Source organism: Siniperca chuatsi, linkage group LG24 (genome assembly GCF_020085105.1).
Source record: "Siniperca chuatsi isolate FFG_IHB_CAS linkage group LG24, ASM2008510v1, whole genome shotgun sequence".
Classification (NCBI taxonomy): Eukaryota; Metazoa; Chordata; class Actinopteri; order Centrarchiformes; family Sinipercidae; genus Siniperca; species Siniperca chuatsi.
Genome location: NC_058065.1, coordinates 14,478,506 through 14,505,018, shown reverse-complemented (window position 1 = coordinate 14,505,018; position 26,513 = coordinate 14,478,506). Strand labels below are relative to the sequence as shown.

The following is a 26,513-nucleotide window of genomic DNA, read 5'->3' as shown; positions in this document are numbered from 1 at the left end:
ACTCTCACCTCTCAAATTTTACTAGTTTCAATTCTAATTTCAGTCTTGCTTCAGTGCCAAATGTAGCACTGAGATGGTTCTGCTCAAAGATGTTAATTATTATGCATTTTATATAGTCAATTACAATCTCCTTATTAAGATGTGGCAATCTCAGGTTGGGCCCTTGAGCACAGTTTTTGAGATATGGGTCGAAACTACTTGAGTAGTCTCCTAGTCTCCTCCAGTCCACTACTCGAGTTCTGTTCATAAAGAGTAAATATTTTTGTGGTGTGTCCCAGGGGACATACCTGGGTCCTGTCCTTTTTATTGTATATGCTGCCTTTAGGGCTGAGGAGTCCAACCAAGTCTGAAGACAAAAGTGTGTATAACTGTTCTGGGCGACTACACATTAAGTGAAAAGCCTGTTTCATGGACAAGGTTGAGATTTGATGAATTGTACAAATGGAGAAAACAGTGTACATTTTCGGACAGTCTCTCCTGCAAGGAATTTATGGTGTTTCACTCGTTTGTACTTCCAAAAAGTGATTGTTGTGTGAAGAATAAAACAGAGAACTTGATAGAGAAGTTCATCTCTGCACACCTGACCAATCACTGTGTGAAGTGGGTGTGATTGTCAGATTGTCAGTTTCAGAAAAAGTTAAATCAGTTGTCAGGTGCAGCCCCCTCACCCCACACCTGTCCGACGTCGTTTCATGCGTTGTTCAATGACCCAACAAGCACATCATTTGAAGCACAACAAAATAATTATAATAATAACAAAAGCATGCATGATCTTTTTAGGGTCTATTATAAGTAAATATGGTATCTGGTTCACTTATTATGCAGATGACACATCGCTCTACATTATTGCTTCGCCCTGTTGACAACCTTGATTATAACATTTCTGACATCAGTGAATTGTGATCTTAAAACATGATGGTGTGTAAAGCAAAAACGCTTTGTTGATTAATTGATAAGTTGATCCAGAGAAAATACATTTTTGATTATCGGTTAATAATTCAAGCTATTTTTCAACAGTTTTTGGTTTTTGGACTGTAGGTTGGACAAAACAAGACACTTGAAGACCTTGGACTTTAGAAAATTGTGATGGGAATTTTTAGTATTTTATAGACCAAACAATGAATCCATTAAGTAAGACATTAATTGTCAGATTAATCAATGATGAAAATAATCACATTGCAGCCCCAGTGTGGTGAGTGATTGTTATTCAATTGCCACACCTATTTGGGTCTTTTTTTCTGGTCAGTAAATTAATTTCAACAATGTCCTGAACTGACGTAGCCTTGATGCTCCAATTTTAGAAGCAGAGATTTAGAAACATCGGCTCAGCCTGGTTACGATATACAGTACTTTTTGTTCTGTATGTGCACACAACCAATTCTTCAATGAGATTCAATGTTGTTTCATCTGCTGTGATGCAACTGAAAAATATCTATTAATGTACAGAGGAAATCTTTCCAATTGTGTTCACACCCACACACCACATGTACTAGATGCATAATTTACTACAAATGTTGGCTTAAAGGGAAGTGTAAACAAGCCTATCAGACAACCAAAGGGAGAAAAACGTTTGAATCTCTCATTCTCTCATTCAGTGACTTTCACTTCTGTAAACAGCTGTAATGAACTCAAACCACCACAAACTCATACACACGCACATTTTTCACACACTGGCCTGTAAAACATCCTTACCGCTCTTGCACTTAATCATCCCCTGAGCAGAGTAACACCCTGTTGTAGACAAAATACTCTATTTAATATCAGCAGTCAAACACAGAGCACTAGGGAGCTGTGGTTAGCAGCCGAGTTGGACTGTGTGCTTTTGTTCCTTGCAGCTCACTGATTTGAGCTACATTCGATGTGAGTGCTACTTCAGCATGAGAGAGAGAATGACAGAGACAGAAAGGGAGAGATTATGTTTACATCCCTGTTTTGCCACAGTTTGTGTGTGTGTGTGTGTGTGTGTGTGTGTGTGTGTGTTTGTGTAATACTGTAGGAAAGTATGCAAATGGCCGTGCATGTCTTTCAGGGATTTGCTAAATGGGATTTCTGAGGACAATGTTTTGTCCTGTGGTGCATTTCTGAAATTATGGTTGACACCTTCAACAGAGAGGAGGCCAGGCTAGACAGATACTGGTTTATGTGTGTGTGTGTGTGTGTGTGTGTGTGTGTGTGTGTGTGTGTGTGTGTGTGTCTGTGTGTGAGCCACATGGTCATGCAGTGTGCAGAGTTGTTGCGTGTTTGCTGTCACTCTGCGTTGACGCCCAGCAAGATGCTGTCGAAAAAACACTATTGGGAATACATCTGATTTGCAAATGAAAAAAAAACACACCCTCACATTTGCAAAGACACACGCCTACACACACACACACACACACACACACACACACACACACAAACACAGGTGTGTTTGTTCCCTACGGGGATGATTTGCAACTGAATAGGCATGTTGCACCGGCTGACTTCTAAGTTTTGACAAAATGCTTCCAGGGGAAAAACAAGCCTGTATGCACCAAGGACATGCCATTTGCCAATGTTGTACCTTTTATCAATAGAAGCCTGTGAAAACACCTTAGTTACAGCTAGAGTGGCTCTATTAAAATTCAACCAAGTGCTGTTTGCACTAACTTTCCAGTCAATGCCTACTGTTCACATTGTGTTCAAGGTTGTCTGTCTTTACACTCACAGAAGCGTGTGTGTGTGTGTGTGGTTGTGGGTGTATTTGTGTACAAGTGTTTTGTGTGCAGACCAGACGACAGCAACAAAGTTTCACTGGAATCCAGGGCTTAAATGTCACCAGGTGCTTGACTGTATCATTTTTCATACTCAAGATAGGTGTGGTAGAATGTGTATCCTTGGTTTTTCTGTGTGTGAGAGGGTGCGTGTACATGTGTGTCCATGTCAGGGTGTGTTTAGGCGATTTGGGCACAGCCAGCTGGATTTGATGACCCGTAGCGTCACCTCTCCATCTCCCGGTTGAAAAAGCACAGGTGTTTTCTCTGATAGCTCTCTCTCTCTTTCTCTCAACCAGGAAGTGACAACCGTCCACACCTCCCCGTCCAAAAGAGTGACGTCCAGTAGTCTCACACAGGCTGACCCATCAACAGATCAGACCATGGCCACATCTAAGGACACCACTCTTTGTGAGTATTTTCTTGTTTTTCATTTGGGAATTGTATTTTTAAAAACAAAGTTACTTTTCAGAAAGCTTTGATGCAACATCAGATGTGTTATAACATATGACAGGAGGCCTAGCTCTCTGATTGCATCATGGTTACACTAGTCTCAAACAAACAACCGAGGCTGTGGGGTGGTTAATGCAATGTGGTGTCCCATTTGTTCTGTAAGATAAACATTTGGCAGAAAGCAGCTTTTGAAAACTAGATTGTTCATTGCCAGATAAGGCTGCCTCCCTGGCAGGTTTTTAATGGGAAGCTAGGGGCTGGCTAGATACTGTGCTTCCATTACTGTGATAGCAGCGCTGTGGTGGCTACCTCCAGTTTGTTTTCCACTGATGCTGATAACGGTATACACACAGATGAAGCTTACAGTGTGAGGTACAATACATGTTTTTTTTAACTCTGCAGATCACAAATAAACTAAAGAGAGCAAGTTCACAGTATAGTCATCATGAAATGAGTTACTTTTGTGGAAGTGAAAAAAAGTGAAAGATTTTTATAATTCAAAAATTGGGATAAAACACCCCCAGCAAAACTTGAATTCTGTAAAACTGTATTAAAAATTTGTCAAAGTACTCCAAATAGTAGAGCAGAACATGGTATGTTCTCCCTACATGTCCAAATTAAAACAAAACTAAGAGTCTAGAGCCATGCTAGCTCTGTGAGGCTGTACTGCTAGCTTTAGCATTCTAATATGCTCCCAATATGCTGACAATGCTAAGATGCTAGTGTTTAGCAGGTATAATGTTTACTATGTTCACCATCTTAGTTTAGCTTGTTAGCATGCTAGCATTTGCTAATTAGCACTGAAGACAAAATACAGCTGAGACTGATGGAAATATTAGTTTTGCAGGTATTTGGTCATAAACCAAATTACTGGACAAATTAAAAAAAAATCACCTGATGAGGGCGCTAGTCAAAGGATCACCAAATTTATTACAATTCATCTTGGGGAGGAACATGAATGACCGTACCAAATTTCATGGCAATCCATCCAATGATTATCAAGACATTTCACTCAAAACCACAAATGTCAACCCCATGGTGGTGCTAGAGGAAAAGTCAGAGGATCACCAAAATCATTAGGATTCACCCTTTGGTGACAATGAATGTTTGTACCCAATTTCATGCCAATCCATTAAATAGTTGGTAGATATTTCAGTCTGGAACAAAGTGGTGAACCAACCAAACAACATTGTCATCCCTAGAGCCACCCCGCTAGCATGGCTACATTTTGGCTTCATCTAAACCAAACAGAACCAAACTCTATTGCATACAAGGCTCTCCTGAGTAACCAATGCTGTATGGATATGGAACCGTTGGCTCTGGCCTTCACCACACTGACCAGTACAACCAGTCGGCCTTAGAACCACAGACCAGTGTCATCCATTAAAGCCTCTGAAAAATAAAGGAAGAGTTTCGTTAACCAAGGAGTGAAGAAAACAAATCACACAGCGAACTGAGCTGCTACCAATCCCCAGCAGTGAAACGCAACTGACATCTAAAAATAAAGAATCTGAATAAATGCAAAATCTTAGCTAAATACAGAGTGATCGACCATGAACTGGAGATTGAAAGAGGTCTCTTTGTAGTTATTTTTGGGGCATTTCTATGCCTTTATTGGACAGTTACAATGGAGAGATGACAATAAATGAGAGAAGAGAGAGATGTTGAATTACATGCAACAAAGGTCCCCGGCCGGGCACAAACCAGGAATGTTGCGGTTCATGGTCAGTGCTTTAACTCCTAAGCAACTAGCATGCCCTTTGAAATGAAAAAGGTCTCTATATAAAATCATGGAAACCAGCAGAGGAACATACGTGTCCCCACTGTCACCTGGACATACATTTCCTCTGTATAAATATAAATAAATATATAAATAACCTGTCACCATGCATCTGTTTTAATGACATATACATAATGTGTGTAATGTATGAAATTAACATATGGAGCTTCTGACCTGACTGTATTTGTAAAATTAGACTGGATGTACATCATATGTACTTGGGTGCAGCGGAAAGGAGCTGTAACACAACATTAACACATTTTAGTTGATATGGCTAACATGTTAGCAAACAGTTTCCACCAATTTACACAACCAGCAGATACAGAGCAACATTAGCATTTATTTGGAGTTGTGTTTCTGCTGAATTTAAGTCCAATATTCATTCTCTTTTAGCTCGTTTTTTTGGTCTCTACCAACTCCTGATGCTAGAAAGACGCTACAAAGCTGAATAGAGCTGAGGGGAACTGCAGCTGGGTAATAGTTATCTGTGGGTTAGTCACTACGAACCCTTTCACATACAAGTAGTCATGTGATACATTGTTTTTATATAAGTATTAAGTATAGCCGCTTTAATGTTCACTGTTGCTAATTCTTTTTTTATATAATCCATTATTGTCTTTTTTTTTGTCCTCCAGTTTCTTTTCTATGCTTTGGCAACACACATGTCTTTACATGTCATGCCACTGCAAATGGAAATTGAAAACAAAAGACAAAGCGAGAGGTGGTGATGGTAGAGAGTGAAGTGATGAAAGTGTTGACAGGCCTCAAAGTGGTTTCAACACACATTCACACACTCACACACACACTCATAAACTCAACCATGCATGCTCACACTCAACATATTCACACATGCAGACTGAGAGCCTCTCCATCTCCACCTGAGATCAGTCAGGCTTTCGTGGCGCCCTACACGTCTCTAAATCTCTCCGTGCTGTGTCTAAAATTGGAGCTTCTTGACGAAGAAGGCTGTTGTCCTGTCTGAGCGATGGCTTTTGTCTTTGCTGACAAGTTGTCACGCAAACACATAATTTGCCAGGTCAAATGACTGACAGTGGTGGCAGGGGGGCTACAGGAGCGGTTCCCTGGAAAGCCACAACGTTTAAATAAAGCACGGCGGCGGAGTAACTGCGCTTTAAAAACAGATGCAAAGCTCACCTCTAAATCTCCATGCTGCTGCTCTTTTTAAACAGGCATCCTTGTTTACTTGTTTCCTCTCGTATTACACCAGAATCACCACCATGAAACTGTGGCTGGCTTTGTGGCACACACAATAATGGGAGGAAGTAGGATACTGTAATAGGATTGTGTTTTATTATATTATTTAAAAGTTGCGTGTATATATATTTATATTAGTCTGTGGTTGATTAAACTTGTCAGACGGGGAGAATTTTTTTCAAATGCTGCCAACTAGAACTGGATTTGCCAAAAGACAGTGTTTTTGTTTTAATTAATCTCCTCCCATATTAGCCTGCCAAATGATGATGTCTTTATAATAATTATGAAAAACAACGATTTTCTTCCTGTCAGTTTCAGATTTGATCCCCTTAGTGGCTATTATGGGACACAAATTAGCCCTTAAGACATGATTGATGTTTGTAAATTGAAAATAGAGGTTTTTGAATATATTGTGTATTGATGGGAGGCTGGTTCGTGGTTCCTCAATGTCTATAAACCGTATAGGTTTAGTATGCATGGAAAAAAGTGGTTATTCTCTGAAATCCTTGACATTTAAGCATAAGGTTTCTTAACCTTGCTGAGCAAGTTTGTATAATCTGTGTGTTTTATCATGATAACAATATTAATATCTTTGGTTTCACCTTGACTAATGGTGGACGCACTGTTTACCCAAGCAATTTTTATTGCTCTTTTTTCTGTTTATTGTGTTTTTAATATAACCTACATTTAATCTTTAAAGTGAGACTATGTACCTTTTAAACAACACGTCTTCATACCTAAACGACAGAATAGGTAATTTGCCAACGACTCCCAAAACGACATATATGACCGTTGGAGAGTACCAGTGACAGGCGTACCGGACCTTTGTTGTCATGGTAACAATAAAAACACGTAAACAATGATAAACATGTGGTTAATGTTGTGAAATGGTCACAGTTTGATTAGGTTTAGGTACCAAAACTACTTGGTTAGGTAGATTTAGGAAAAGATCGTGATTTCGGTTAAACTAATGTGATGTATGTCACTAACGTAACTTAACATAAGTTAAAATAAGTCAACGTTGACTTTTGGTTTCACACGCTGAAAGTCCTGTGTTTGACCTATCCACGGACTTTGTCGCTCTTTATATTACCTCATCATGATTTGCAGCTTTGCTCCGTCATAATTACTACAACCACTAGAGGTCGCCGCCTAACAATAAACATAAATATGGGTCTTAATAAGCAGCTTGCATACAAGACCTATACGGCTGTATTTTTGGGGAGGACAATCTGCTTTTAAAAGAGGAGTAAACATAATCTTCCTTTCACAAATGAAAAGTCGAATTCATGAGCAATAAGACGCACCTTGATACACTCAGGGGTTTTGCTGCTTCAGCTTTAGTTGGTCTGGTATGACCAGTAGCTTATGATAGCTAATGTTAGCTAGCTTTAGTTAGCAAACTTTAGATAGATGTTTCTGCAGTGTAACTGACATTACCATTACAGTTCACTGACTTTATGACTTTTGTTACTGTTACAACGTAAGCAAGTCACAAATAAATATTTCAATGGTTATATCACGTTAATATAAAAGGAATTAAACAAAACATACCTCACAGGAGACATGTTTGTTTTTTTTCTGCTTGTGGTCCCATTCATAGCACTCTAATTCTGGTGTCTTTTTATTTCAAACTCTGCCTTTATCAGATAATATACAGTAGAGAGCTGACAGGGAATAAGGCGAGAGACAGCGCATGACATGCAACAAAGTTCCCCAGCCGGGCTCCGACCAGCTACATGGCAGTTATCCAAAAATCCTAGGTCACCAGGACGCACCATTGCTGTCTGTAAAGCAACTGACTCATGGGAAATGAAGGGAAATTTGCCATTATCTTACAATAGCTACTTGTGACCACAGTGGCCGCTGATCAGACGAAGCTACGTATTCTCGCGTAAAAGGAATAGTTTGACATTTTGGGAAATATGCTTACTGGGTTTCTTGCTGATAGTTAAATAAGTAGATTGATACCACTCTCATGTCTGTATGTTAAATATGAAGTTAGAGCCAGCAGCCAAAAAGCTTAGCTAAGCATAAAAGTTAAAAAAAGAAAAAATCCACATACCAGCACCTCTAAAGCTCAATAATTAACACATTATGTCTCCTTGTTTAATCTATCAAAAAACTTCTTTGTCTAAACTTAGTTCACTCCCATTGCTCACCCAACCATCTAAGGGGGAGTCCCTTTCTGTGAGATCATATCCTTGTTTGTAGTTTTTCCCCTTATCTTTCCTTGTTCTCCATTCAAAGTTAACAGTATCACCCTTTGTGAATGCTTTAATGACTGTAGCCATACAAGGCCAAACAAATGAACTTGACTTGAAACCGACCGACAGAAGCCAGTAACTGACCGTATTGGCCCGAATATACTATAAGATGACCCATATTATAGATGAACCCCCCTTTTCCAACAGCTGTTTTTGACTTTTGAAGATGAGAAGCAGTTTATCAAACCAGTCCTGTTCAGAGATTTCCCCCAAGATACTATTAGTCCAAGGATAAGACGGCAAATTTCACATTTAGTTGTCCAAGTACATTTTCATATTAAACTAATACCTTGTTTTCATTCATCAGGAAGCAAAACACATTTCACAAGCCATTAGCCAGTTAAGCTGAGCCTCCTTAACGCTTTAAGGGCTGTTGAACTCTAAAAGGCACATTATAAACTGACATGAAGAAACTTGCTAGCTTAGCAACATTATGGCTCCAAACACCCATAATGCAATGTAACATAGCAACCAGTACTTGCCTCATTTAAAGAGACTATCTGCTGTTGCAATTACCTAAATGTCTAGTCCATGAATTACAAGTATTATATAATATCTACAAACAAATCTTTTCTTATATTCGGGACAATATTGTAATTACATTTCACTTTGATAAGAGAGAAAATATATCTGGTTTGTTCAAAAGATCAAAAGACCAAGAGAAACATCTGAAGAGGTGATTTATCATTATATACAATAATGTCTGGCCACTACTTCAGTCATGTGTTTATTTATGGGCCTGAGAATAAAATATAACCTATAACCTTGTCTACTCAGTGGTAGCGCTGGGATTGGGAACGTCTTGACATTGTGTTCTCACAGACAAAGGCCGGTGAAATACTCTTTGAGTCATTAGCATCGATTAGCACATCCCTATCCAACCCAGATACAGTATACTAAACTCACGGTAAATCTATTTATTGCCAACTTACTTTTACAAACTGAAGATACTAATTGCATTCAGCACTTTATTTTCTGAAAGTTATTTTAGTTTAAAACTCACTTGAATGTAGACTTGCTCTGGACTTCAGTTTGTGGATATTCTCAGGGCCCTTTATTAGGTATTCTACAGGAGTATGTTTATTTTCCACTTTAGGAACAGGAAATCCATGTGCAATTTCAGTGGGATTATCAGCCGAGTGCAGCTTTACCGCAAGCCTGATAACCATGCTTTTCTCCAGTCGATGTGCTGCCAACGGCACCTCATGGAGTGGGCTCCCACCTTGTGTTTCATATATGAGGTAATTCACTGCAAATAATATGGAGAGAATAGACATAAATTATTACTGCAGGGTTATATAAACTAGATTATCTGTCAAGAAGGATGTAGGTTGAAAAAGAGTGAACGAAAGGCCTCAGGCTCATCAGACACGAACATAAGGTCACTGGTTTAAAAGAGGACCTTAGGGCAACGTATGTCCAAGAAAGAAGGAAAAGTAGGAGGAAAAGAAAGAAAGACAGATAGAAGGAAAGCAAAAAGAAAGAAAGGATAACAATATGATTTTCTATCCCACTATTCCACTAATTACCTACTTGAGTGTGTCTTGAACGTTAAAGGTTTCTCGCTCAATTCTCTTGGGCCTCTGCACAGCAGGCACTGCACTGAATGTCCTCACTTTCCATTGGTTGAAGTGCCTCACTGTCCGTCTGAGGAGCTCTCTTTGAAAAAGGTTCAAAGGCATCCTGATGGCAGGCATAAAGTGTACGAGATGGGTTTTTAGAGGGAGCAAAGGTTTCACCTAGAGGTACACTCAACTCCTCTTGGCAGAATGGTTTAAATCATTCACCATATTGAAAACATCCAGAGTTGAGCAGCTTTTACAGGTGATATTTAACTCGAGGGGCATCGCGAGCGTATATCTCAGGCCGATACAACAGCAGGTTTTTAACACACTGAAGTTAGTTTAGCAGCTATGCTATCAAAGTGTTTTTTATGGAAAATCTTCAAAGTTCAAAAATATGCCTACCAGCACCTCTGATGCTCAGAAAAGTTGTGGGGTTTTTTGGAGTTATGTGCTGGAACTATTTCTTGGCAAACAGCGGCTGTGACTTCCTGTAAAACCAACTTTCTGTTTGTGTCTTGTTTTTATATTTCCGTTTGTGTACTGATTAAACAAATGAGATACGTTTTATTTTGTGAGCTTCAGATGTGTTTTTGGGTGTATTTTTTTGCACATTGGACAAAGCCAGACTTTGCTTCCAGACTGTATGCTAAGCTAGACTAATCACTTCCTGGCTCTATCTCTATTTTTAACATGCAGACATGAGAGTGGTATCGTTCTTCTCATCTAACTCTTTGCAAGAAAGTGATTTTGTATTTGTGCGTGTGTTGTCTGTGAAGGAATGTGAATATGAAATCTATCTCCACTGTGTGTGCTGAATCATGAAATGCCATGATATTTGCCATGCTAACAAGCAGTGATTTCAAATGCCAAATGTCTCGCTCCTCTCTGCTGCGTAAATGAAGGATGTACCAAGTGTCTGTTTTCAAGCTCACAGTGCGGGACGTCAGTCTCCATAAGACTACTGTGACATAAGGTTAAGAGCATGTTGGGTACCTTGATACTTAATACTAAAAAAAGCCAACCCACATCCACCTACCCTCTCCCCCAAGTCCATCCTATTTTTACAAAGGGGGACTTCTAAAATAAAATCAGCTGTCACTGGATGCCTGGGCCTCACTGAGCTGTGGAGCGCACTGCTGGAGCTGGTCTCCTCGCTGTTTGTCTCTGCCCAGGATTTGCTTTCTGTGTTGGGTTAAGGCTGGGCAACTAAGCCCATTTCATTTACTGGAGATCCAAGGCCCTTTTCTATTCTGTTGGATTCTATTGTTGTTTGACGTACAGAGCAATCTACGCGGTTAAAGAAGGTAAGCAATGTATGTGGATTATCAGCATTTCAAGGCTGATTCTTATATCAACATAAGCCCCACTATCAGCACAGCTTTTTTAAAGTGATTTTCCACTGAAGGAGTGCAGTGGAAGGAGACAGATTGGAAATGGTACATGACATTTTAGCCGATAATGAATTGGTTTGATGTGCCTACGCTGCGCAGGCATGAGTCATCTTTGGTGTAAAATCAGAAATAAGAGGAAGTGGAGGGGCTGTATTGTGTTGGAATATCAGGTGCTGGAGCTTCATAAAGAATGAGATGCGATATTGCAGTACGTTTCCGTGATTCCACTAGGATTTGTGCATTGTCATAAAACATGCATGGGCCCTTCCTGTTTCTTTCCACCAGACATAACCAGCAGCAATCAGATCTGGAATATTCTGAAAGCATAGCAAATCGGAGACAAAGTGCTTAGCCTAGCATAAGGAAGCACCCAAGGGCAATCCTGTCTCCATGTGAAGAAGTTATTTTGATAAATTTGACAGCTCAATTATTGTGCCTGTTTTGCTTTCGTCTGTAAGGAAGAAATCGCCCTCCATGGCTGACATTTCAATTAGTGTAGCTCGATTTGGCTCTCCTGTCAAACCTCGCCAGCCAAAAGCTTTGGTCAGTAAGTAATGAACATAAAATTGGGTTGCTTAAGGCTTCTGTTGTGAGGAGAGGGCAGAGAAGGGGGTGACACCTCTGTGATTAGCGGACAGCCTCTGCTTGACACAGATCTATGGGCCTTGATTTAGCTTTGAGCTACAAAGCCATGCTGCCTCCTATTGCACCGTTAAACTCTGAAATTATTCTCTTGTTCTCTCTCTCTCTCTTTCCTGGACTCAGTCTCTTGCTCTAACGCCCCATGCTGCCTTTCACCTCCTCACTTCTCACCTCTGATCGCTTTAGCGCAGGCAGCGGCGAGGAGGCAGTGACAGGGAGGTCAATGGCCCTCGGCTCGACTCGATATAGTCGTGCATACCGGCAGCAGCATGGTCTCCCCCGTTGACTTTTCCCGGCCTGTCTTCCATTACCCCCCGCCCGGTGCCGCCACTTGTGCTGCCGCTGTGGCATTGAAGAGATAAGAAGCTAATACTCCGAGAAGACAATAATAGTCAGTGTTGTGGTAAATGCCTCTAAGCAGTCCAATATGCTCTCCATCAAAAGCAGAAATGACACAGGTTATAAGTGTAAGCCTGTGAAACCACATTGTAAACAGAGACTTGGCCCTCATTATATCGGGGCATCTTAAGCAATGAGAGTGAAAGTGAACAGTGAAAGTTATTATTAATGCTAATTAAACATCCGTTGGTGCCAGTACTAATTAGTGACAGCATAGGGAGACGGTGAAACAACTTTCAGATCTTTTTAAATATTTTATCTCATTAGAAGTTCTTCAATTTTGCCTCTACTTTGTTTTCTTTCCTCTTGTTTCTCTCTCACACGCACTTCCACTCCACAAATCTCCCTGTCACAGGGGAACATGACGCTGCAGACAGAGCCGGTTTATAAAAAGGCTGGGTTTATTTTTTTCAGCCTCCCCCCTCCCCCGGAGCCCTGGTTACCTCACCTCCATGCTATGGCAGCTTTACATACGACATACCCTTTTCAGAAGCCTGAGAAATCCAAAGTGCTGTTGTCACCGCTCTAAGGCATCAAAACCCCCTTGTCTCTGCCTCTCTGACAGCTCCAGACCATGAGAACATGATAAATGAGGGCATTATCCTTGTGTTTCTGTCATGGAGCCGGTGTTACGTTACACCGCAGCCTCAGGTGTAGGATTTCTGACCCATATTTAGAGGACGTAGCAGAAAGATAAAATTGGCGGTATGAGGAGAGCATGCTCTTGTCACATGGCGTCTGTATTAAGGCCCGCTCACATCACTAAACGGCACAACGAAATTCATCCGTGCACAACAAAATATTTGGTTATAGAAGCTTGGTGACGTAGGAACTATTCACTGGGCTAGTTGGTAAACAACTGTAGCTGGGGAGCTAACTGTTAACACCGCCCAGGAACTGGGAACTTTTTATTGTCTCTGCCATTTTGTTCTCAGGATTGTAAAGCATTTCATTCAATAAAGAGCTATTGAAGAAGGAAAAAATGCTCTCACAAGGAGCTAATGAACTTGCTAACTGACATTTAACAAGATTGTTAGATTGGTCGCTACTGGGATAATGAAAAAGTATTTGGATCATCAACTTCTGTCTCACAACTGTCTGTGATCCATTCCTCTTTGTGGAGCAGTTGATACTATGACAGAGCAGGTTAAATATAATCAAATGATGCAAACCAGCTAATAATCTACGATAGCTCCTCCATTTTGGACACTGGCCCTCCGTTCCCTCAGATTTTAGTACTGTCAAGTCCTGTTAATTTTTCCCATAGAAAATGTTGTGTGACTTGAATGCTTGAATGGACGCGAAACGCTCTCTGTTGAATCAGCAGTACAAAAGATGAACAACTGTGTTAGAAAACATCTGGCTCTTTAAAAACAAGTACATAAAATTTCAGCAAGAAGCGGCCGATCACCAAGCTAAAATTCTGTTACGTGTGCCGTTAGCAGCAGGTGGACACCAAAGATAACAGCGTTGAGAAAACTGATTTATAATCTGCATCTAAAATCAATTCACTTTTGGATTCTGGTTCAGTTTTGGACTAATTCGCCACGTACGACGCTACGTTTCGTTCACAACTTTAATGACGAAATATTATAGCTCTGATTCGCGCCTCTGACTGGCTTCTCCTCTATAGCAACGGCAGCTGGGGCTCGTGGGTATTGTAGTGTATTGTAGCTGTCCACCACGCCAAATTGACGGAAAAAAGTTGAAATAATTAAAGCAGTCCCATTTTTCTATTACATTTTTGTGGATTTACTTTGCTCACCGCGACCAAATCCACTCATCCAGTCTGCATGAATTCGATTGGAATCAACTTTCACCGTTTTTAATGCTGCTGTGACCAGACATTTAGACTGGATTTATGTGGGAAACCATGCAGTTTTACCTACTAGACTATACAGTGATCAAACCAGTGGGTGTTTTATCGCTTCATTTTAATGGATACCAGGAGTGGGCTATATCGAGCCAGTGTAGTCATAGATATACTATAAGTGGGCTCAGAGAAGCGTTAAGATAGCTTGCTATGCACAGCCAAGCATGAACGGAATGTACTATACCACTAAGCACTGAATCTGTTACTAATTTCAATACTGATACAGGACCAAAGGCACCTTCACTGGATCCATATGCATTTAAGAAGCAGCTGTTATCAGACTTTTCAAATAAACATCAATCAGTTTTGAAGTAGAACTCATACTGACTTTTACTTTGAGCCAAAGTTATACGAGTACACATACATGTGGAGAAAATATGTAAGCGCCTAGTGCGAAAACACAAAAAGGAGGATGATTTCAAATGTCAAAAGGTTACAGCGTGTGCATATAATGAGAAGGAATCATTTCTATTTAGGGTCTTCTTTAATCCCAGTTGCTCAGAGAGGGTGCTGTTGCTCAGAGAGGGAGAACATGCCAAGAGCTAAAAGGTCCAGTGTGGGTGTATGCTGAGCCTTAATGGCGCCTTCTCTGTTGCTTAATGATGCTTTGTAGCACAGAAAAGTCAAATGTTAGGTCAGTGGTCTTCTCTAATTGGCTGTCCGCAGGGATGTGTGGAGCAATATGAAGTATAACATAATGCTTTGTGATTGATAAGTATTCCACTTTGGATTCGTGTCAACATTTGTTATGGGTTGTTTGCCTCTGGCCATTTCTTGGTTGAAATATCTACAGTATCTGGAACTATGCAGATGACTTTATCAAACTCAGGGTGGGATTTTAAGCAGTTATGATCAGAAAAAGGCAAAATAAACTAAAGCTTTAATATTTTAGACATCAAAAGACACCACCTGGCAACATTTAGTGTGTACATATGTTTATATCCTTTTATTTCCTTCCCATGTAACTTAGGAAACTACAGGGTGACTATAATTTTTTAGAGTGCTGTACAGTGCTGTTCTCTCTGGAACAGCTTAAAAAGAAAATCCATTCCATTGATTCTGGTTGAAACAGTCACCTCAGTCTGTTCCAGTGTAATGACAGAAACCTCAATTATTACTGTCCCTTAGTCCAGTTACAAAAGGGCAAGCTCTGTCTCAGTCTTCATGGCTTGCCTCTTGAGGAGAGATATTTAACAAATACATAAAGTTGAGTTTGGTTTGCATGCATCGGTGAAGGGCATTCACATCTTACAGGGTCATTTCTTTGTGTTTGTGTGTGTGTAGCTGCAGGCAGCGCAGCTAGATCCGGGTCAGACCGTCCCGAGTACAGGGCCCCGAGCGCCGAGGACCAGGAGGCAGAGACGGTGTCGGTGAAAGAGCGGTTGGCGATGTATCAGGCTGCCGTGTCCAAGAAAGAAGCCGGCAGTTCCTCTTCTGCTGCGGTAAGACAATACTTCCACATGGATGTAACAAGAGATGGCAGTGAGGACATGTAGGCAGCCAGGGAGACGCCAGACAGTCACAGACATTGACTGAGAAATGTTTTGTTTAAATTGTTAAATTGACAATGTAACATTGCTGATGTTTATGACCCAATTTCTCTCATTTAATTCACCCAAAAGTATAGATCTGCTGTCCTTGAACACTGTCCTGCTTAAAGGCTACTTTGCTGAACAGGAAAGGGGGGATGGGTGCCACGGGGCTCTGGTGGGATGGTAGGATTTATTTGTCAAAGTGTCGTAAGGCTCAGTATTGGACAGGACAGCCAAACCTCTAGAGTGTGAATGGGAGTCAGGAGGAATCATCTAACAGTCATTTCATGCTGTATATGGCTGCTGTTTCAGCATGACATATCATTCATTTCTAAACATACTTTTAGAAAATCATAAGCTTTAATTTCAGAAATTGGAACCAGTTCAATAGATCTAAGACAGGTTTAATGCTTAAGTTTTTACCAATGAAAATTAATTTCAGAAATTTAATCTAATATTTAGTATGTTTTCATTAGTGTATGATCACCTGAAAAGGTAAGAATCGTTTATCGTGTTTTCATTGCCTTAGAATAAGCCGTTTCTATCTACATAGGTAGCGGGTGTCCTTCCACGGAGGTCGCCATGTTTCTACAGTAGCCCAGACTGGACAAAACAAACACTGTCTATAGATAGGGCCTTTCGCGTTTTTAGCGAGTTTCTCAGCCACCATAGTTTCTCCTGCATGCTTGGAAGGCGAGCAGAATTCAAATGGTTGCAAACTGCAGTTTTAACACTAGATGCCACTAAATCCTCCATACTGGACCTTTAATTTTTAAACTTGACAGTATGTTAGTCAGAAAGCGTTAATTCAGTGCACTGAGGATATAGAAAATAAATTCCATTTTATTTTCTATTGTCCTTTTCACTGGAAACTGCTTTGTTTAGTAAGCTAAAAACAGAAATTGATTCTGTAAATGCGGATGATGCACAAAGACTGTTCACATATGAAACATTTACAGTAGATTGGCCAGTTACTTGGAAACAGCCTGGGTGATGATTAAAAAAAAGCCCATTTTTAGCCCAAGATTTAGGCTTGGTAGCATTTATTTTCAGTGCACAGTTAATTTGGAATTTTTCCACATAAACATGTTATTTGAAAGTAGAAGTCCTTATAATGACATAGATTATGTTTTTATCTGTTTTTGTACATGTATTACTAAAAGATGCATGTTTTGTAAAATAGTGGTGTCTTGTAATCCCAGAACTTACTTACTTTATAATTCCACTCCACTACATTTCTGAGGGAAATACTGTACTTTTTACTCCACTGTATTTATCTGAAAGCTGCAGTTACTGGTTACTTTCAGATTAAGATTTTACATAAAAAACATATAATAAGTTTATTAAAAGATTAAACCTGTGGTTTCCAACCTTTCTGGCTTGTGACCTCTTACAAACAGTGTGTCTGGTTGAGGCCCTTTGTCACGTTTCAGATGTCTATGAGTTGTTAACAGTTCCACCAAAGAGACATTTCCTCTCTAAACTGTAGCTCTAGTCTCATAGGAGTAAAATCATCCAATATTTCACAAACAGCAAAGATTGGAGAAAAGTCCAAAAACTGAATATAAATTTGTGTATCGAAACTTCTTCTTTCCTCTCCCATTAATCATCTCACGACCTCTCAGATTTATCTTGTGACCCTTTGGAGCGGCCCGACCCCTAGGTTGGAAACCACTGGATTAAACTACCTAATGGTATATGTACTGATGTATCAGTAATACCAATCTAATAATGTCATATTTAATAAATACATCACCCACAGGGGCCATTTTTCTGCAGAACCAGTACTTTTACGTTTGATAATTTAAGTACATTTAGCTGAGAATTCTTATGTACTTTAACTTAAGCAGGGCTTTAAAATGACTTTTTAGCTTGTTTATCTGTTAATTTAAGCGCATTGTCTATCACGCTACACACATCTCGAACACATTATGAGAACTTCTACCAACAAAGGCAACAAATATCTAGGTATTCATCATTATTTCATGAAAAGGCCACTATAAATCCACAGCAGCATACATTTTGATTCATGTAATTTCAATGTTAAATGTAAAATGTAATTGTTTTTTTTTATCAGATGAACTATATTTGAATTAGCTGATTATATCGTACACACTGATTTTTTGTGTCAAGTCAGAATCATAATGTGAAAATGTGCTCAGGCATATGTATGCAATGGCAACACACATGCAGGGATAGCTACACACACACACACACACACAAACACACACACACACACACATCTTGTTTCAAAGAGGTCGCACACAAACCCTTTAATAACCATGTTAGAGCCATTTTAACTGCATCTGTATAAAACAAAAATGTGTATTTTACTGCAAATTCAGAAGAACACACACAGGCAGCACATCAGCAATATTCTTCCTTTGATTAAACACAAAAAAACCATTTCTGAATATCTGAGCCCTGAGTCATTAGTCATTACCAAGGACCAAAAGCCTCAGCAGCTTTGAAGAGCCTGCATGCACTTAATAAACTCAATAATTCAACTGTGTGAGCAGTAAGTCAGCCAAGGCCATTACAACAAGTCAGCTCAGTATCTAAAATAAAGCCCTACCTACTGGAAAATGTCTATTCTTTCCTTATAAACTGTGGTCTGCATCTGCAGTATGTAACAACTTAATGGAAATATCACTCACAAGCATACCAATGTTATTGTTATCTGTTTTAGAATGACAGAGAAGTTTGAAAAGTTAATATTATGGCTAATTGGCAAACTCTGACAAACTGATCAAACAAGCACACATGAATTGTTGCCGTTTCAGACTTTCTGTTTTCTTTTAAAACCATCATCAGGAGCAAGTCGAGGTGTCGGGAAACAGCTAATAGATACCAGGTGTGTCAGCTGATTGGTCAGTTGCATCAGTGAGGCCGATGATGTCACAGGCCTAAACTGGAGGCAGCTGATGGAAATTGTTTTTCTAAAAAGTAAGATGTCCCAGTATTTACTTTGATAAATTAATTTTCTGTGTTTGTGTATTGTTCATGTGTGTCTTTTTTCATGAGTTGTCTCCAACTTTGTTCCAGGTGTCACGTCTGATTGAACAGGAAGTTTCATAATATCAGCCTGATGTTTGAATTCATTTTGTGATGTGAAATGTTGACACACAGTAATGTGTGTCCACTAAGGGGGAGATTAATTAATTTATTTTTTAAGAATTTTGGCCCTTTTAAAGGCCCATAACAGTTTATTGTCCTTATTTACTAAAGGACCACACAGAGGTTTTGTGCAGGTAAAATTTAATCTCAATGGTCTCATGAAATATGTATTTTAAGGCGTTCCTGTTCAGAGAGGCAAATATGGGAGGAGGGAATTTATCCAAATATCTGATGCACCTAATTTATCACTGCTGACTCACCACTGTGACAGAGGAAACTGTGTCTGAAATGTAACATCTGAGAAAAACAGGTGTTGAATCTACAGCACTGTTTGTTGAGATGACAACATCAGGCAGCTTGACTCTTACTCCCTCGCAATAAACGCTTGCAGTTCCAAAAGTGTCTTCTCTTCAACCAGTATTTTAAGTTCTCGTTTTGCCTGTAATCAGCATTACAGACAAGACATTTGAAGTGAAAGACACTTAACAGAACTGAAGAGGTCAGGCTCATAACAATATGGGACTGCAAGGCAACTTCATATTTCATATCCACTAAAGATCCTACAACTTAAGTATTTAGCTGTTCTGTTGCATATCATTTCAAATGTCCTGGCTGTAATGCTGATGACATGGTATCAAGAAGGCCTAAAAGTGCAGTGCATGGTCATTTAACATCATGTAATGAATTTTAAACTAATATTATGAAACATCCTGTTCAATTAGACTTGACACCTGGAGCAAAGTTGGAGATACTAATGAAAAAGACATTCATCACATCTATGGACAATGTACAAAAACACTGAAATAACTGACCAGTGCATTGGGTGCTGGTATGCTTAGAAGCACACACAAAAAAATTACTGGGGCAAAATTGACCCAATTTGGGTCATAATAGTATCAACGCAATACTGGGTTAACTTTACCCAGTACCCATAGGTGGAAAACCACCGAAGACACTGTTTTGACCCAATAGTGTTACCTTTTATATTACTGCTGGGTTATTTACCCAAACTAAAATATGTAGTATGGTTGCGAACTGTTCTTTTTAAACATACATGTATTTGTTTCTTATGTTTTCTTTGCAGTTTTGAATGTCATATGCACATTCCTTTGTACAACTAAAAATACATTTGTTACAGTTTAAAGGTAAAACTTGAGCTTCTTGTGTCTAACACTGGGTCAAAATAACCATATTTTAGTTTGGGTCAATTTGACCCAATAATTTTTTTTATTTTTGATTTTATTTATTTATTTATTTATATAGCGCCAATTCATAACAGACGTTATCTCATTGCACTTTTCCTATAGGTCTAGACCGTACTCTTTATAATATTATTTACAGAGACCCAACAAATCCCACCATGAGCAAGCATTTGGCGACAGTGGCAAGGAAAAACTTCCTTTAAGAGGCAGAAACCTTGGACAGAACCAGACTCAATGGTGGGCGGCCATCTGCCGCTGCCATGTTAGGTTTTGAGAGAGGGAGGGAGAGAGAGATGGGGGGCACAATGCAACTGTGACATCATCAGCCTACTTGATGCAGTCAGCTGGCACACTAACTTTTTATCCATTAGCTTTTGTTTCCTTTTAAAGTAAAACCAAAAGCTTTAAACTGCAACAACACCTCTGTGTCCTTTTTTGGAGTAACTTTACTCCTTAATTTTTTATTATCAGTGGACCCTCTGGTTTTTGCAGTAATCCAAGCTTCACGTCCAATCCTTGAATCTGTTGGTCTGTTAGGTGATAAATAATCAATGTCCAGACAAGTCATCCATCAGGCCACACTGTGATATGTTTACAGAGGACCATCTGCCACCTTCTGGAGTCTTTGTACATGACGAGACAGAACAGTTACCGTATGCAATAAGGCACAAGAGGCTGTGTTTTACAGTAATTGTAAAACAGTGGTGATAAAACAAACACTAATAGAAATAGAAATAAAAAAATCATAAGATGAAGAATTTATATATTCAAAAGCTAATTACTAGTAATAATAGTAATAAGTGAATGTTGCCCTCCACTATGCATTACTTCATTTTCCCAGCATGAGTGGTGATTTTCAGCGAGTGCATTAACTGTTAGCTGGTCACAGGTCTACATGGCAACGAGCCACTTGAGGCCAAGCTTTGCAGCCATTTCAGAACAGATGAGAGGCGTTGTTAACATAACACAGAGTGCTTTTCTAGCTGCACTAACACCACAGTAAACCACTGCCTCAAGTGGCTTGTTGTTTTTTATAAATAGCTGTAACACATAATTTTCATTAAAATTACAACCATGGGACAAGTTCAATAAATCCTCTATATTCTTTTATTGATAGTATAACAATACCAATAGATAAGAGATAACTGTTCCCAAACAGCAGCCTCAAACAGCACTGAATGATCCTCTTGCACTTCACTTCAGTGATTGCCGGTGTGGCAGCGCTACAACCGCCCCAACTTCAGTTGATACTGACAGCTGAATGTGGATGTGTGTGTGTGTGTGTGTGTGTGTGTGTGTGTGTGTGTGTGTGTGTGTGTGCGCGTTGCCAGAGGGAATGTGCTTAGGAATCTTGTTTTTCCTCTATACCTTTGCAGCTGTTATCTGCATGTCGACGCACACGTGACAAGATAGCAGAACTCTTGATGGACACCTTTCAGTCCAGTCTATCATCCAGAAACCCTGTCTCCTACAAATGACTGGACATATACAGTATATACTACTAATTTGCAACAGCAAAAACGTTTTGTGCAAATGTGTTAGATGAACGTTTCTGCAAAGTCACAAAATGTTGATACTGATCGTATCAGCAAAACATTCAGCAAGAACATATTTTTAATTTGTTTTACCTATGATATCTGCTCTTGCAATACAATATTCACAACTAAAGCATGATTAGACTTTTGGTGATTAATGGTTATGTTAAGGCCCTCACAGATAGATTAACGTTTCGGTTAATCTAATCGCTAATCTAAGATAACTGTCTCCGTACAGATATAAGAGGGGTATTAATTTTTTTATCATCTAACTCATCTAACTTGTAATTATTCACATTATTGCAAACAATCAAGTGAGTAAGACCAAAAGAAGAGATTCTATTGTACACAAATGAAAAAGAGATCGTCATTTTGGATTCTGGTTAGATTCCCTGCCTGAATGCACGTTCAAGTGGACATTATGTCTATGACAATCATTTTAAATGAGATATGTTGATTTCATGCCACATCAATGGTGATATTGTATCCTGAAGTAGTAAAATATTGATATCATGGTGCCGTCATAAAATGTCACTGACCTACACGCCTCTGCAATAACTTGCAAATTGCATTGTACCCCTCATTTACATTAAAAAGGAAAGGTGACGGGTGTGTGCGTTCAACATAAACTCTCACACATATCAACACATACACAAGCTTGGAAACTCTCATATATATTGCAGTTTCCAAGAAGCTATATATGCAGAAGCCTACATATAAATGTTTTATTAGGAAAGTAATTGACAACCCCAAAAGGAGTTTATTGTATCAAATAGTCAATGTGCATTCTTGCCCAGATCTCATACGGTGAGGATTGCATTCTCCTCACTGATGAGATTTAGAAAGTCTTCCTCTCTCCTCCTCCTCATCTTTGGAAAGAAACCAGGCTTTTGTATTTTCCAGCTTTGAAGAGTAATTCCTTCCGTAGCTCAGTAAAGAGTATTAAAAAGCTTTTTTGTTCCATTAAACTGACTAATCTGAAAAACTAAGTTTTCTATTGATGCTTCACTCTCTGTTGCAGGATAGTTATGGGAAAAGTAAATCCATTAAAGTTGGATGCCTGCCATCTTTGTTATTTCTGAAATTTCTGCCAGAAATAAACACAAAAAACAACTCAGTTACTTTAATTTAGGTTTTATTTCTTTTCAGCTAGTTGTATCACACAGATGTAACTTTGCCCTGTTTGCGTTTCACTTATATCTTGTCTCTCAGTATTATTAAAGGTATTAGCTGCAGCAAATTACCTTTTGCTTTTTACACCACCTAGACAATCATATAGGAACCATCTTGTCTCCATTGTTAATGTTTTAAAATGACAGCAATCATGTCATGTTTAAAAGAACATCAACACTGTTGATTCTTCTAAAAGTATTAGCATAATGCCTTAAAGTGTTTGCATTCACTTTCATATTAGCATATGTGAATATATAACGTATACACAATCAATGAGAGCAGAAACAGGTTCACCAAGGTCAAATCCAATCTCATATCTATATATATCCATATCATATCCCAATCTAATATAAACTGTAGGTTTACAGTGTGTTTAATATATAATACGCATACAGATGGGTTTTCTGGTGTATTTTATGTTATCTGTTTTATGCTGACAGATAATGGATGAGTCGGAGGCTTGTTCGCTGCCTGGTGGCCTGGCCAGCGTGAAGAGACAGTTTGAGAAACAGGAGTTTGCCTCTTCGTCCTCTCAGTCCAGCGTCACCCAGATCCATTTTGAGCAGAGATCTGTCCAGGTGAGGATGTAATCATGGTCACTGCTAAACAAGTTTTTCTAAACATCTTCTGCAATGAGCATGAAGTGATGTATATTTCTATACCCTAAAGTAGATTGATGTATGTGACAATAGCTGGAATGGGACATAGTATTTCTACATGTTAGTCACATGAAATGGTGAGAACTTTTAAAGGAATAGCTTGACATTTTGAGAACGAATGCGAACGTTGTTAACAGTAGTTTGATCACTACAGAGACTTGTAACAGACCTTGTAAATAAATCTAAAGGCTGATATTTCACCCAGCAAATGTTTTCAGTTTGGTCTTAATCTAATCATGATTTGTTATTGTACAGTTTCATTCAGAAGTAGTACTTAGTATTTAGTTTGTCCTCCATCTTTAATCGTAGTGCAATCGTAGTTTTCCCGCCATTGGCTTCGACCCCAAAGGTCAGTGCGACTCCACATACCAACACCAAAAGCTGTTTGTCCGCAGCAAAGTAAATGTGGCTCTGAATGAGTACATGTCTTTACAATAAATATGAAGCTAAAGCTAGGAGACGGGTAGCTTAGCTTAGCATAAAGAAGATATAATACACAAGATATAACTTCATTATTGAGCTTTAGAGTTGCTGGTAGGCAATTTTTTTCCTAGTTAGTCAGCTGTTTCTCCCTACTTCCAGCCTTTGTGTTAAGCTAAGCTAATTGTCTGCTAGCTGTAGCTTCATATTTAGCATACAGCCATGAGAGTGGTATCACTCTTCTCATCTAACTCTCGGCAAGAAAGCAAATAAGTGTATTTCCCAAAATGTCAAACTATCCCTTTAAGGTTTGGGTTAAGGTTACACTTGTAACACAAGTTCATTGTTAAATAAGGACTCCTTTAGCTAAAATCAAAACTTTAACAATAGTTAAAGAAATCTGCACATACTGTTAACAACATTCATATAAAGCCAGAGTATGGAAAGAACTGAAGTCGGAGTATATATGTGAGAATATCATCAGGTATTGAATATGCAACTTCTCCATAGACAATGAATTGTTAGATAGTGATGATAACAGACGAAAGGGCCATTTTTCTTCCTCCTTTATGAAGTCAACTGACCTTGGAAGACAGAGTACTGCTGTCCTTTCTTTTCACAAGCTCTGTGTAAAGTGAGAAACATATGAATGCCACTGAATGATTTACATTCTACTGTAGCTCTTTATTGGAAAAACTTGGCTGCTATGGCTGCGTCTCCGAGGCATTCTTGTAGGTCAAATCAAAGAACGCACCCTGAACTTTGCTTGTCTATGTGACACTGTCATCCAATGCGTGAGGAAAATGCCAGAACACGTTAGCAGCCTGGGACGGGGCCGGATCTCAGTGAAGTAAGGTCAATTCCACTGCTCCATGCATTCTCCCCATCTGCTCATTCAGGCGGGAAGCAGAGTGGATTCATCGAGCACACAAGGACCTTGCTGAATGCTAAATTTTACATAGGGGTTTGTGAGGGGTCTGTGAAGAGTCTGTTTGATCGAGTTATTGCTTCTGTGCTGCAACAGCAAACCACTTTCCGCTCAAGTTTTCTTCGGAGGTGAAATATCCAAGCTCTCTTTTAAAAACTGGTTGTACATCAGAAAAGATATTATTATTCTGACATAAGTGGTTTCAGAAGTACAGAGCACCCCCACCCTCCATGTATCTTTCATGTTAACGGCAGAGGATACAAGCTCAAATATCATATTTCTCTTTCCCCTCTTTCAAGTTGCATGAATCTCACTGGAGGAAATGGCTGATGCAGTTTTGCACAGTTTTTGTAATCTATTGCTTTTTCTCTCCAACACTGAACTCCTTTAGTGGAATTTAAACTTAGTAGTTCCCTAGGAAGCAGCTCTGTAATGGGAAACATTTGTTACTGGCCACAAAGGGGTTTTTATTAAGTTTCACAATATAAGAATTACTTACTCTCCCGCTGTTTCTTACAGCTCGCAGTCATGAGGTGATAAAACCATGGCATGTCTGTGTCTGTCTTTGTGTGTGCGGCCATTTGTGCGCTGTACGTGCATTCCTGGGTGGGGGGATATGTGTGAGTTGTGTGCATGTGTTGTCAATGTAAGGGGAGGGATTCCACATTCCCATTTCTCTGTGTTTGACAGGAGATGTCGAGTTCCTCAGAGGTGACAGTGAGAAGCAGTGCCAGAGAGGTCGTCCCCACCACAACCCTCTCTCACAGTCAACAAGAGGTACTGGCTGTTACACTTACCATTTGTCACCAGCTGTATGGTAGCATCTTACCACTGACAGGCTGCCAATAAACGGCCTGTCAGTTCTTTGGTTATTTCAGTTGAGTTCTTTCAATTGCACTTTACTGTATGTGCCCTATATATAAATTTGCCTTATGCTAAGCCTTTCCCTTCAAACTGATTGAAAACAGTAGGAGGCTACAGTGGAGTTGCCAGTATACTAATGATTTGCCACCATCTTTTCACAGGTGATCCATGATGAAAGAGTCCACCATAACAATGTGGCCGCCAGTTACGGGAACCATTACAATGAAACAGGTTATTCTGCTCATGCCTTTTATATTGTAATTTGCACGTTTTTATCACAGCACTGCTTGTGTCCTGTATATTAATGATTGTTCCCACTACTGCTGAATAAGGGATGAGCTATGAAAATGACTGCAGATGATTTTCTATTCAGTGCATAGCAGCAAATCTAATCAGGGCAAAGTCAGGAAGGTAAAATATTGGAAAGTGGAAATTGGGCAATCACCGCTGCATGGTTTCAGAAAATGAAAACTACTCAGGTTTTTAATGAAATGATTTATTTCTCTTTCCAATCCCCCTGAGCTCCCTCACTGCGAATGACTTAATGAGGCAGCCTTCTTCTTGTGTCTAATTCAGTTATGCTCGTCGGAGGAGAGGACCTACCAAAGGTTTCCACTCAGGCTTTGAAGCAGCAGTATGAAAAAACGATTGAGGAAGCTGCACCAGCCAAGGAAATTAAGGTAATGATGCTGTCTGTTTATCTAAATAGATGATAGTTTGTGTTTTTTATGAGGTATCAGTATGAAGATGCGGCCACATCATGAAA

At 39.4% G+C, this 26,513-nt stretch overlaps 1 protein-coding gene across 4 annotated transcripts in view; it reads left to right on the top strand.

Annotated features, from left to right (window-relative positions):
• Nucleotides 1-26,513, top strand: part of xirp2a (xin actin binding repeat containing 2a) — a 59,489-nt gene that overhangs the window by 21,324 nt on the left and 11,652 nt on the right. The window contains exons 1-7 of one of the 4 annotated variants that reach the window (XM_044188273.1): nucleotides 2,709-2,800; nucleotides 3,032-3,143; nucleotides 15,602-15,759; nucleotides 23,317-23,454; nucleotides 25,574-25,660; nucleotides 25,909-25,978; nucleotides 26,324-26,427. In XM_044188273.1, coding sequence (XP_044044208.1) covers nucleotides 3,116-3,143; nucleotides 15,602-15,759; nucleotides 23,317-23,454; nucleotides 25,574-25,660; nucleotides 25,909-25,978; nucleotides 26,324-26,427 — 585 coding nt within the window. In that variant the 5' untranslated portion in view covers nucleotides 2,709-2,800; nucleotides 3,032-3,115. Of the gene's footprint in view, nucleotides 1-2,708; nucleotides 2,801-3,031; nucleotides 3,144-11,116; nucleotides 11,317-15,601; nucleotides 15,760-18,662; nucleotides 18,796-23,316; nucleotides 23,455-25,573; nucleotides 25,661-25,908; nucleotides 25,979-26,323; nucleotides 26,428-26,513 lie in introns of those variants that run through there. The other 3 variants (XM_044188272.1, XM_044188274.1, XM_044188276.1) reach the window with 3 other exon arrangements.